This window comes from Vipera ursinii, assembly GCF_947247035.1.
Source record: "Vipera ursinii genome assembly, chromosome: 11".
NCBI classification, from domain to species: Eukaryota; Metazoa; Chordata; class Lepidosauria; order Squamata; family Viperidae; genus Vipera; species Vipera ursinii.
In genome coordinates, this window is record NC_139524.1 from 7,458,609 (window position 1) to 7,472,795 (window position 14,187).

Genomic DNA, 14,187 nt, shown 5'->3' on the forward strand with positions numbered 1-14,187 from the left:
CACATGCGTGCTAGTCGTTTCCAACTCTAGGGGCCAGTGCTCATCTCCGTTTCAAAGCCGAAGAGCCAGCGCTTGTCCGAGGACGTCTCCATGGTCATGTGGCCGGCATGAGTAGACGCCAAAAGCACATGGAACGCTGTTACCTTCCCACCCTAGTGGTCCCTATTTTTCTACTTGCATTTTTACGTGCTTTCGAACTGCTAGGTTGGCAGAAGCTGGGATGAGTACCAGGCGCTCACTCTGTTATGCGGCACTCGGGATTCGACCCGCCAAACTGCCGACCTTCTGATCGACAAGCTCAGCGTCCTAACCCACTGAGCCACCGCGTCCCTTTTTTTAAAAATGCTTTCATTTTTATTTTATCAGATTTGCTACTGTCCCTATCAGATGAGTGAGCCAGCTAGCTGCTTGATTAAGGAGGGGTTTCACCAAGCCGTTGGCCAGAATAAGTTTCTCATGAGTATGGATGAGGCTCTGCTTTGGCCCTTTAATGGGAGCAAAGAGGGTTGATTGCGATGATAATAATAATGTTGCTGTAATAAGGGACACTAGGGCCCAGGATGGGGCTCTGGAGCGCTAGGCTGCTAGATGCATATGTATATATTTGTCAAGTGCCCAAATTCTGACCATGTGACTGTGGGAATGATGAAACGGCTATAACTGCGAGGACTGGTTGTAAGTCATTTTCTTTTCAGCAGTGGTTGTAGTTTTGGTCAACAAATGAATAAATCAAAGAGTACCTATATTGATCAAGCTGATTTCTTGGATTTTTCAGTTGACATTTGGGATTGTAAACTCTATCATCTTCTTGTGGTTGCAATTGTCAAACAACTGTACAACGTTTTGAGGCTCGGTCTCCCCAGATGAACATTTGCAGCTTGACCACGAGGCTCGTTTGCACCAAAAATCACTAGAAACTGCTGGCATTGCAACAGTAAATAAAATGTAGGCTGCATCAGAGTCTTTTCTTTTCTTTTTCTTTTTAAAGCAGTATTTTATAACACAAGCCATGAATGTTTAATGCAAGCTACTTTGCCAAAGGTGGTGATTTTTCCCAGGCGCTGTTCATGAAAGACGCATCAGAAGGGTGCAGACCAGCATATTTTACTTAACATCCTCATCGCTGAATTATTTATGGTCTGCCTTGTTTTATTCATGATAAATATTAATACCGGCGTCTTTAGGAGGTGTGAGTCTTGCAGTGTTTTTACCTGGAAGAATGAGAATATTGCAATGAAGCGACGGCCGTGTTGTTTGTTACTTGGGCTGTCGTTGCTCAAATAAACGCTCCACTCCTGCAGTTCCCAGGGAAGGGCAGTATGTCCTCTCCGCAACCTTTTCCAGCAAACTTGCTAGAATCTAGCAGATTAGGGACAATTTCTTTTCATGTCTGCTTTGTTGGTTAGCTTCCTATTCAGCAAATTCAGAAGCTTGCCCAGGTATCATCTGGGAATTGGAAAGGACTTTCATTCTCAAACAGCGTTGTGAACTTTAGCTAAATTGAATGTAAAGTTGCAGGGTCCAATCTGAGTCAGTCACCGGGACCAGAGGTTTAGTTTAGTCTTCCCAGCTTTTGCACTTGTGCAGGAGCCGATCCTCTGTAAGAGAAGACGTTCCATGAGGATGGGCTCCTGCACAAGTCCAAAAGCTGGGAAGACTTAAACCTCTGATCCCAGTGACTGACTCAGATTGGATCCTGAAACATTATCACGGGACACATAGATTTGCCTTCATTTGTGAATCTAAAAAGTACTCAAAAAAAGGAGAGCAGAAGATGCAAATCTTGGAATATACTAGATCTTTTTTTCTGACCATGTTACAGATTCAGAAAGTGAGAAAGCTAAATTTCTACACATCAGTAGAAAGAGAGAGAGAGAGAGAGAGAGAGAGATGAAAGAGAGAATGGATAGATAAATAGATAGATAGATAGATGATAGATAGATAGATAGATAGATAGATAGATAGATAGATAGATAGATAGATAGATAGATAGATGATAGATAGATAGATAATAGATAGATAGATAGATGATGGATGGATAAGATTATCTAGAATTAGACAGATAAGAAGGAAGGAGATTATCTAGATGGAGAGATAGAGGCAGATGAAACAGAGAGAGAGAGACAGAGAGATGCACTCATTCCAATAAAAAAATTCTTTTTAAAAATTGTAAGATGATGGACTACCTGTACTGAGAAGGGTACATCTGAGTGGGTGAGCTACTTGCTTCATTTCAGCATAAGAAACCCCCAGAGAAATAAGATCTTGGGTTTAGGTGCTGCATCTGTTCTTAAAACTGCCCCGTGAAGAGCAACAGGGATTGGAAGGCGTCAGAATCATTTCAAGGGCAGCGCTGAACATATGCTCAGAGGTGCCACAAGGAAATTAAACGATGAAATAATATTAGATTTCTGAAAGAAAGCCTCCGTCTCTGTATACTGTGATTTATGCCTGCTGCAGCCAAGGGAACTCTCGGGCAGGTTGCAATATATATAAACAATACCGTGAAATGTCTACGGTATAATAACTTCAAATAACAATCGCAACGGAAAGTAACGCCAAGAAGCTTCTATAATCATAAAAGTAGGGGGGAAATGGAGACAGGCAGTTCAGATACGAGCCATTATAGAACTAGATTTACAGGCTTAACTGAATAACAGATTTCATAACAACCCTGATAGCTTTGTTGGTTGTTGTTGTTGTTATTCCTCTCCTTTCCCATAGAATTCAGATAGGTGCATATGGGGATCTCCACTCTTTTTCACTCTCTCTGCTTCTATTCTGATGCCGCTGGGTGAGATCATCCGTCACCAGGGACTGAGATGTCATCAAGATGCTGATGATACTCGGCTGTATATTTCAGGATATCTCAGTCCGTGGTGAGTTAAGCGATGCTGGGACCTCCCTCTCGCAGGGCCTGGAGGCTGTTAGGGCTGGATGGGTAGCAACAGATTGAAACGGAACCCTGGGTTTGGGGTTCTTTGGTCCATGGAGAATTGCCACCTTTGGTCTTTGAGGAGAATTGCCACCTTTGGTCTTTGAAATGGGACAAATTGCCACGGCCAGCTCGCCACAGCCAACTCACCATGGGACAACCAGCTGCGGGACAAATGAACAATTCTATTTAATTATTTAAAATAAACAAAACGTTATTTTAATTTTTGCCATTCACATTTCATTCTGTTCCTCCTTTTGTATCCTTTCTTCAATGATTCTATTCCACTATTTCTTTGGTATTAATCAGAGGTGGGATTCAGCTGGTTCGTACCACTTCGGCAGAACCGATAGCTAATTTTTTGTTGCCCAGGCCCAGAATGGACGTCCGGAAGCGGCATCCACGCAGAGAACTGGTTCTTCACCTATTTGAATCCCACCACTGGTATTAATGTAACTTTCATCCTGCAGCAAGTTGACCACAGCAAGTTGGTCATGGCGAATTGTCCTAGACCGTTTGGTCTTAGATGTGGGGTGGCCCTGTTGCAAACAGACCCAGTGCATAATCTGGGGGTTCTCCTGGACTTGCAAGACCTGTGCAAAGAGCAGATGGCAGTCGTAGTCAGGAGGGCCTTTGCGTAACTGCGAGTTGTATGCCAGTTATGCCCTTTCCTGAACCAACAATCCCTACTCACGGTCACTCACGCCCCAGAGTCACCTCCCATCTTGACTATTGCAATGTGCTCTACATGGGCCTGCCCTTGAAAGTTGGCACAAAATGCAGCAGCCCACATGGGTTTGTGCAGACCTTGGTGTATACATGTGTTATCTACCTTGTGGGAGCTGCATTGGTGGCTGGTTTGCAAATCAAGGTGCTGGTTGTCACCTTTAAAGCCCTCCATGGCTTGGGATCTGAGGGACCATCTCTTGCTGGTCACATCCACCTTTGGATGTGGAGAGTGGAGAGGCAAGTATGTTGTGGGTCCTGTCTCCTAAGGAGGTCCATCTGGCGGGACCCAGAAGAAGGGACTTCTCTGTGGTGGCTCCCTCCCTCTAGAACATCATCCCTCTGGAAATTAGATTGGCCCCCACCTTGACACTCTTTTGTAAGGCCATGAAGACATGGTTCTGCCAGCGGGTTTGGGGAACCCAGAGCAGCTCATTAAATGGCTGGTATGAGTGTGTGTTGTCTGGCGTGTGTGTGTTATTATTTTATTATTTTAATTTTATTTTATTATTTTTATTCCTTTTATGTTGTGTGTTGATTTCCTGTAAGCTGCCTTGAGTCTCTGTGAGCAAGTAGGCAGTAATATAAATTTTCTAAATAAATCATAGATCAAGTTAGCACTTTGTTGGTAGTCCTTGACTTACAGCAGCTCATTTAGTGACCATTCATAGTTACAACAGCATTGAAAAAAAGTGACTTAGGACCCTTTTTCACACTTACACTGCGGCATCTCCAGGTTCACATGATCAAAATTTGGATACTTGGCAACTGGTTCACATTTATGACGGTCACAGTGTCCCCGGGGTCATGTGATTCCCCTTTTGTGACCACCTGACAAGCCAAGTCAATGGGGAAGCCAGATTGCTTAACAACCTAGTTACTGACTTAACAGCTGCAATGATTCACTTAACAACTGTGGTAAGAAAAGTCGCAAAATGGGTCAAAATTCACTTAACAAATGTCTCACTTAGCAACAAAAATTTGGGGCTCAATTGCGGTCATAAATCGAGGAGTAGCTGTAGTCTATGTTGGATGTGGTTTCCCCCAGTCCAGGGGTAGGCAACCTTGGCTCTTTTATGACTCATGGACTTCAACTCCCAGAATTCCTGAGCCAGCATAGCTGGCTCAGGAATTCTGGGAATTGAAGTCCATGAGTCATAAAAGAGCCAAGGTTGCTTATCCCTGCCCCAAGTCCAACGTGTTAATGGCTACAGTAAACTGTCCTAAAATCTAAGCACATTGATGTTCAGCCTCACTAGAGCACAGCAAGGTACAACAATACTTCTATTGTGCTTCTGCCATGGTCGGTTGATGCTCAGAGCTCTTTTCTTAATGCAATAAAACGCCATTAGTGTTGAAGGGGCTTCTCTAATTTAATAAACTGTTCCCAAATTGCATTAAAACCAGGTTTGGGTTAGGTTTCCCTTTGGGATGAGAAGGAGGCAAGAGAAGGGCTAAGGCTGAATCAGCATGGAAGGACTTCTCCTGAAATGCATCAATCTGGCACTTAGAGCCGTGGAGGCGGGGAGGGGGAAGGGGGTGTGTGAGGCAGCCCATCTTTAATGTATGAACCGACAGGAGAAGCCTCCCATCTGTTGGGAGCCCAATGGGACTCTGAAGATGAGTGATGAATCTTGTCTGACATCTTGGTCCTCTCCCTTTAAAGAGAGGCACTAGTATTCTCTTTGACGTACGTTGCAGGGAAAAGATGGAGGTGCCCATGTCCACACGTGTGTTAATTCTTTACCTCTGTCGCCTGAAGGCATCTTGCAGGGGACAACAGAGGGGAAGCAGAACCAAAAGACACCCTTTTCCCATGGGGGTGGACAGCCGGCAGACAGAGTGGTTTTTTTCCCCCAGGGTTGGGTTGATTAGGAATTAGCCAGGAACTTGGGGAAGGGTTGGATGTGAAGAAGCCCACCTTCCTTTCCTTGAAGGCTTCTGTCCTATTTAAAGAATAGAATAGAATAGAATAGAATAGAATAGAATAGAATAGAATAGAATAGAATAGAATAGAATAGAATAGAATAGAATAGAATAGAATAGAATAGAATAGAATAGAATAGAATAGAATAAGGAATAGGAATAGAATAGAATAGAATAGAATAGAATAGAATAGAATAGAATAGAATAGAATAGAATAGAATAGAATAGAATAGAATAGAATAGAATAGAATAGAATAGAATAAGGAATAGGAATAGAATAGAATAGAATAGAATAGAATAGAATAGAATAGAATAGAATAGAATAGAATAGAAGTAGGAATAGAATAGAATAGAATAGAATAGAATAGAATAGAATAGAATAGAATAGAATAGAATAGAATAGAATAGAATAGAATAGAATAGAATAGAATAGAATAGAATAGAATAACAGAGTTGGAAGGGACCTTGGAAGTCTTCTATTCCAACACCCTGCTCAGGCAGGAAACCCTATTCCATTTCAGACAAACAGTGATCCAATCTCTTCTTAAAAACCTCTAGTGTTGGAACACTCACAACTTCTGGAGGCAAGTTTTTCCTGGATTGATTGGTTTATTTAAAGGCAATCTTGAAAAAAGTGGGGGAAGGAGGGAGGGAGGGAGGAAAGAAGGAAGGGGAGGAGGGAGGGAAGGGGAGAAAAGAAGGAAGGACAGTCTTTTGAGGTAGGCCAGGTGAAGAAACAGGCAGGGCAGAGCTCCTTCTTGTAGTAAGGTAGAATTGCAGAACCTTGAAAGCCTGCCCAAGTTCCTCTCTGATCCATCACATCCTAAACATAATCAAGATGGGTTTGTTTTGAGCTGCTCTTTTATTCCTCCATCTCAGGTTGGTGGGATCTCTTTTCCAAGACCTTCTTAAACGGCAACTCATTCCTTCTTCCCTTTCTCATCTGCAGCTTTCATAATCAGAGGAGCACTGCGTTGCACTCTGATGACTTTGGGTTAGTGTGGTAGCTCGAGAGGTGTGGGCAACTGCATCAAGACGCAAAAGGGACTCTCCCAACGCTACATGCCTTCCAGAGTCCAGGGGCCAAAGCTAGGAGGGTCACCTGTTAGAGGTCTCTGGTCCTCTTTCGTTTTTGAAATCAGGAAAGAAGAATCCTCTCGGATCCAGAGCTTTGGGCAGTCACAGCTGCTGATGTTTGGGCTGTTCTTCTGAGCGTCTGTGGAAGAAAGGACAGAATTGGAGGCTAAAGAAACAGCTCAGAGCTGTTGAGTGGGGAATTCAGTGCAACTCAAGCAACTTCATGATAGAGTTCATTTACTTGATAAGCCTATAATGAACTTTTCTATCTGCTTTGTGGAAAGAAACTCTCCTCTCCTCTCCTCTCCTCCCACCACCTCACAGCACAGTCTCTTGGAAGTAAAAATAGATGGCTGGTTTTAAAAAAATGTATTATAATTTTTCTGTGCTTTTTTATGCTTTTAATTCCAGCATCTTATGTGCGTTATTTTACTTTCAAGAAAGCAGTAGCCTGCTTCACTGCCTCTTAAGACAATGGCCAGGTTCCGATAAGATACTGAAGCGCAAACAGCCCATTTTATCACACACTCTAGTATGTTTGCATGAACCTACCTGGGTTTTCCTGTGCGCTCCCACAGGGAGGGTCTTCTCAGGGTCCCACCGGTAAGAGATTGCCGGCGGGTAACACCCAGGGGTAGGGCCTTCTCAGTGGGGGCGCCTGCCCTTTGGAACCAGCTGCCCGTGGAGCTTAGGACTGCCCCCGACCTTCGGTCATTCCGCCGGGACCTGAAGACCTGGCTCTTTGAGCTTTCCAGCCCAGGCTGAGAGTTCTTAATTGGGGTTTTATATTTTTCAGGGATCAAATTTAATTATTTTTAATTGTTTTTAACTCTTGTATTGTATTGACGCTTTTAAATACCTTGTAAACCGCCCTGAGTCCTACGGGAAAAGGGCGGTATATACACATTCAATAAACTTAAACTTCAATAAACTTAAACTTTTCCAGGAAGCAAAGATTGTTTTTATTCATTCATTCATTCATTCATTCAATTAATGCAAACATCCAGGTCAAATACATGACTCTGGGCCATTAACAACGATTAAGGGTTATGCCAGGGGTCTTCAAACTTGGCCCTTTTATGACTTGTGGACTTCAACTCCCAGAATTCCTCAGCCAGTCATGCTGGCTGAGGAATTCTGGGAGTTGAAGTCCACAAGTCATAAAAGGGCCAAGTTTGAAGATCCCTGGGTTATGCCGTATCAGGTGACCCCCTTTTCAAATAGATTCTTAATTCTGAACGACGTGTCTTGTGTCTTCTCTTTTAGCTATATCTGACTTCCACGTACACCCCCAGAGTGCAGTGGTGGAAGAAGGAGGTGTTGCCCGCTTCCAGTGCCAGATCCATGGCTTGCCAGAGCCCATGATCATGTGGCAGAAGAATCATCTCCCCATCAGCACAGATAACAACAGGTAAACATGCCCGAACTGGGTAGGATAGGAAGGTGCCTTCCCTTCTAAGAAGTCTGTTGATCCAGTTGTACAAGGTAGATGGAGTAAATACCTGCCAGTCATTTTGTCCCTTAAAATCACAGAAAGTCACCCTGGGTGGGGGCATCCGAGGGACAAGGCGGGCTATTTCACGAGCCACATCCCAGCCTGATTGAAGTGGGGCAGCCAATATCCTTCTTACTCTTTCCCTTCCTGCAAATGTTGTTTCTTGTCACCCAAAAAGGGAGACAGGACAACCCACAGACCTGTCCGTTTGACCTCTGTACAGGCAGTCCTCGATTTACGGCAGCCACGGGACCCAACATTTCTCTTGCTAAGTGAAACACTTGCTAAGGGAGTTTTGCCCCATTTTACGATCTTTCTCACCACGGCTGTTAAGTGAATCTCTGCAGCTGTTCAGTTAGTAACACAGGTTGTTGGGTGAATCTGGCTTCCCCATTGACTCTGCTTGCCAGAAGGTTGCAAAAGAGAATCTCATGACCCCAAGACATTGCAACCGTCATAAATGCGAGTCAGTTGCCAAGCACCTGAATTTGCTGCAATGGTAGTGTGAAAAAAAGTCATAGGTCACTGTTTTCAGTGCCTTTGTAACTTCGAACTTCTGTGTCCTGCGTGTGTGTGTGTGTGTATAAATAAATACTCTTTTGTCATGTTTATGTAGTGTATATTGGAGGTACTTACCCTTTGAGAGTTGAATGCAACAAAATTTCATTTTAATGTCTGCTGATTAGTGTACATTTAAAGTGACAATAAAGTATTCCATTCCATTCCATTCCATTCCATTCCATTCCATTCCATTCTATTCTATTCCATTCTATTCTATTCTATTCCTCCAATATCTATTCTATTCTGTTCTGTTCTGTTCTATTCTATTCTATTCTATTCTATTCTATTCTATTCTATTCTATTCTATTCTATTCTATTCTATTCTATTCTATTCTATTTGCACTTGGTTTGGAATGTAACACTTAACAATAGTCAGAATGGGCTTGTCCCAAAAAAGTTACAGATATAATAGATGAGGAGAATGCCATGGAGACAATGAATCTTGACCTCATCAAAGTATTCTGTAAGGTCTCTCACGATATCTTTATGAACAAAATGGCAAAATACAGACTAGATGAAAGAATTGTTGGATGGTGCTGTATGTTGTGCTGATTTCTTTCTAGAATTACTTTTTTCTTCTTCTTCTGAAGGTGATGTCAAGCCTTGTATTTATTATTATCCTAATTAATTATTTTTAAAACCTGATCTCCCGTTCAAAGCAGCTTTCCCAGGGTTGGCATAGAATGTTCTCAAATTATAATTGTGAAAGCGAACAGAACATTTAAAAGGCACAGTACAGTTAACTATGAAAATGTTAATTGCTTTGAAAAATTCCATCGCAGCCTGCAGATTTCAGGATTAAGACGCCAAACACTCTGTGGAAATCGAAATAACTTTTTAGCATTGCAGGAATAATAAAGTAAGCTCAGCAGAAAGTCGCCTACAACGTTGGACAACTGCTTGCTGCAACTTACTGTAGGAATCCCACAAATGATACTGGGTTGAAATATATGAGAAAAGAGATTCCTTCAGAGACCGTAGTCCCAAGCACCTATCCCAAAAAAGTGTGTTTTCTGAATCCCTCAGGTACACATTGCTTCCTAAAGGAGTTTTACAAATAACAGGACTCCGAGCCGAAGATGCTGGGATCTTCCACTGTGTCGCCAGCAACATTGCGAATGTGAAATTTAGCAGAGGAGCCAGGCTCACCGTCTCAGGTTGGTTGGAGAGGGATGGGTGGTGGGGTGGGGTGGGGTAGGATGGGGGTAGAGATCACAGGTAGTCCTCAACTTACGACCACAACTGAGCCCCAACATTTCTGTTGCTAACAATTAAGAGAGCTTTCCCCCCATTTTAACGGCCTTTCTTGCCGCAATTGTTAAGTGAATCACTGCAGTTGTTCAGTTAGTAGCATGGTTGTTAAGTGAATCCGGCTTCCCCGTTGACTTTGCTTGTCAGAAGGTCGCCAAAGCTGACCACCTGACCCCAGGGCACTGCCACCGTCGTAAGTATGGGTCGTTTGCCAAGCATCTCAGTTTTGATCACCTGACCGTGGGGATGCTGCAATGGCTGTAAGTGCGAAGAAGGGTCATAAGTCTTTTTTTTCAGTGCCATTGTAACTTTGAACAGTCACTAAATGAACAGTTGTAAGTTGAGGACTGCCTGCATTTTTTTTTTCATCAGGATCCACTATACTGTTAAGAGAGCAGGAAATAGATGTCTCGGGCAGCAGTTATTCAGAAACGATGAACAACCGTGTCATCGTAGAGATTTGTGCAATACCTCTGCCCGCTACCTGTCCTGGACATGTTTAGGTGGCCTTTTGCACACAAAAGACACAGCTTTCAAATTTGATCCATGAGGTGTAATGGTTGGGTATCAGAACTGTCACTCAAAGCAAGATAATGCAAGAAACTACTTTTCCAGTTTCTTTGCCAAGAGAAGTGAAAAAGAGGAAGGTGAGAGGAAAAAGGGTCTGATGGAAAATCAGAAGCCCTAATCTTGGGAAAAATACATCTATTTGGCGCCAGGGAAGGAAAGGATTGACAGCCCGCGTGTCTCCCTGTAGCATTCAAGGAACCATGTGAATTGTTTCATGAAATAATTCAGATACCTTCTCTACTTTCCACCAAACTGCACGACCCCAAATAACGCTCTCATTCAGAAACTGACCTGGCATACGAAGGCGATACGGAAAACTATACAACTATCCCAGCGTGGAATTCCAGCAGATTTTAAATTCTGCAACGTTTCCAGAGTTTTAAACAGTTTCTTTCTGTTAAGTCCCTTTAAGCCTCCCTCCCTTCTGCATGCTTACTGCTTTTATCAATCGATGAAAGGCTGAGGACTGCTGTGAAAGCAGTCTGGGGTTTTGGGTGGTTGTTTTTTTGAGTGCAGGTGTATCAGGCTGTTTTGCCAAGGGCGAGGGGGTTTACGGGCGTTATTCCATAACCTCTTGGCTTGCTGTACGGCAGTAGCTCCCAACTTTTGGGGCTCCAGGGACCGGTTCTGTGGAGACAGGTTTTTCCATGGACTGGGGGGCGGAGCATGGTATTGTATGCTGCCTGCATCCCGCAGGCTTCAATTGTTTATGTGGACTGGCGTCTAGTCATGCCGGCCACATGACCATGGAGACGTCCTCGGACAAGCGCTGGCTCTTTGGCTTTGAAACGGAGATGAGCACCAGCCCCTAGAGTTGGAAACGACTAGCACGCATGTGCGGGGGAACCTTTACCTTTACCTTTAATACATCATCAGAAAGAAATGTCCATCTTCCTACACTCTGAAGTCCCCCTTTTTATATGCAATTTGTTCACAGTTTTTAATATGGGTAAAAACAAACATAAAGAAAAAGAGAAAATGTAGAAAGCAAAACAGTAAAATAAAGAAAAAGAAATTCAGAAACAGAAAAAAAATAAGCAAATTTTGACTTTCTTTTCAACAGTTATAAGCAACCTCATTTCCCTTCTTCCTCCTCAAGGATTCCCAAAATCCTTTCTGCCCTTTATTCAATCCTTTTTCAATCGTCAAATTAGCAAATCCACATTTAAATTTTTCTATGGAGATTCTCAGTCATCCGGGTCATGGTTGTCCCAAAGGTGCATTTTTCAAAATGGCAATTTTTTCCATCGAAGACATTTTGCCTCTCATCCAAGAAGCTTCTTCACTTCTGACAGAATGGTGGAGAATCTCCACCATTCATTTAGAACTGAAGAAGCTTCTTGGATGAGAAGTGAAAGATCTTTTTTAAAAAAACAAAGTCTAGTTGCCTTTTGAAAAAAAGCTAGTTTGCCATGTTTCCACCAGGAGGTCCTTCTACATGTTGAAATTCCTTTCCTTAGAACCTTGGCTTCTGTCCACTTCTAATATAAAATATTTGCAAAAAGGAAATACGAAAGGTTTTGCTTTTCTGCTGTTTACTGCACAGGCTCTCCTTCTGCTGTTTACAAAGATCCTATGATCCTGGTGGGACCTGAGAACCTGACCCTGACGGTGCACCAGACTGCCATCTTGGAATGCATTGCAACTGGGAATCCCAGGCCTATTGTCTCCTGGAGTCGACTTGGTGGGTATTCCAAATCTATAGCCTGTCCTCTTGACAGGATAGCTTGTATATTACTTTGATCTAGTCAGAGGATCTCCTGGCGTCTTATTCTTTGGTTGGGCAAAGAGTCTGCCTTGTGTTCACACTTGCAATATTGGAAGCAGCTGCATGTAGACATCTGGATTTAGGATGCATAGAGGATGCAATGATTTATTATTAGATTTATATCCCACCTTTATAATGCTTCCTCCTCCTATTTTTCCCACCACGACTCTATGAAATTGCCTGAGCTAGGAAAGAGGGAATCTAAAGCTAACTAAGTCATACAGGAGAAAGGACTGGAACTCATGGTTTTAGTCCAGTGCTTTAACCACTGCATCAAACTGAATCTCTGTATTTGTGTTACGATTGCTTTATTTGCTTTGGATTAAAGGGGGCACAATGGCTCAGTGGTTAAAGACGCTCAGCTTGTAAGCTGGAGAGTTGACAGGCGAGTGTGCCACACGATGGGGTGAGCTTCTGTTACTTCCTGCCCAGCTTGAAAGCATGCAGATATGAGCAGATGAACAGATACTGCTTCAAGTGGGAAGGTAACAGCATTCTGTGTGCTTCGGTGTATAGTCATGCTGGCCACAGGACCATATCACAGGACAACACTGGCTTCCTCGGCCGAAACAGAAATGAGCACTGCCCCCTAGAGTAGGAAATGACTGGACAGGGGAAATCTTTACCCTTACCTTTTGACCTTTGTCTTAAACTTGCCTGAAAGTGTTTTAAGGCCAAATAATGACACTCCATATCATATTCTAGATTACTTCTCCACCATGTCTTTTCAATGTGGTTGGTCTCCATTCTCTTCTATGTTTTATGGGAATGACCAGCATAGAGTGTCCCTTGTAGGGTGATGTATGTGGATGATGAAGCTGGTTCAGAACTGCCTTCTCCAACTCTTTGCCCTCCAGATGTCTGACCATATTGAATGGGAGTGGTGGGGATATTGTAGTGCATCAGATCTGGAGTGGAGTGGGGGAAGTTGTCCTAGAACGAGCACTCCGCTAAGACCCTTGCTACAACTCATGTCATTTATTTAGATTAGTTTCCAAAGCATAAGAATTTTCAGGTGTGTGGACTTCAAATTCCAGAATTCCGCAACCAGCATGGCTATAAATGAGAATTCTGGGACTTGAAGTCTATGCACCTACCTGGACAATACCAAGGATAGCAAATACTAATCTAGGTTTAATTCCAAACACAAATAAACCCTCAAGGCCCATAGAGACCACCCCCCCCCAAAAAAATATCATTAGAAAATGAAATGGAAGAGGAGCTTGTTTTGCCATTTGGTATGCAAGTATCTTGCAAGTAACACACATACCATGCCAGCCATTTTGTGAAAGTGCCCGTAAAATGTTCTCAAAATGCTAAATCTGATCTCTGGTTCCCAAAAGTTAAAAGTATCCTGTCCTAGGTGAATTTCAGAGGAAAATGGATTCAGATTATACAAGAGGTTCAGCAAAATACAAATCCGCTTGAGGGTTTGGTTGCTAGGTTAAAAGTTAATACTTTTAAAGTCACTGTAGGAGGAAAGCCAAATTAATTTTTCATGCTAAAAAAGCAGAAGGATTAAGCAAATCTTTCCCAACAAACAAATCCCGCTAAAAGATCTAGCTGCTCATGAAAGCCTGTGTCTTTTAACAAAATTGGTTGGTTAGAAAAGGTGTTGTTGGGTTCTTCTGATTTAATACTTCTGAACTGAGCAAAGTCTCAATTAACAGCTTACTCGGGGACGGGGGGGGAGACAAACTTACAAATATAAAGGGAAGATTCCCCACACACACACCGCCGCCGAGTGAGGAATGGTGCATTCAAGTTCCCCCCCCCCGCCCCCCAAAAAAGAGAAAGACTTTTTGCTACTCCTGTTGGAATTGCATCTTCATCTTTCTAACACCCTCTTCCCTTCAAGAGATGTACACACACTCAGGT

The 14,187-nt window shown here is 43.0% G+C and overlaps 1 protein-coding gene across 1 annotated transcript in view; it reads left to right on the forward strand.

The window, feature by feature from the left end:
• The window catches only part of IGDCC3 (immunoglobulin superfamily DCC subclass member 3), a gene marked incomplete at both ends in the record, with an annotated part of 98,890 nt that overhangs the window by 39,713 nt on the left and 44,990 nt on the right, over positions 1 to 14,187 (forward strand). Inside the window, 3 exons of the mRNA XM_083371736.1 lie at positions 7,931 to 8,075; positions 9,747 to 9,877; positions 12,088 to 12,225. Coding sequence (XP_083227862.1) covers positions 7,931 to 8,075; positions 9,747 to 9,877; positions 12,088 to 12,225 — 414 coding nt within the window. The remainder of the gene's footprint in view (positions 1 to 7,930; positions 8,076 to 9,746; positions 9,878 to 12,087; positions 12,226 to 14,187) is intronic.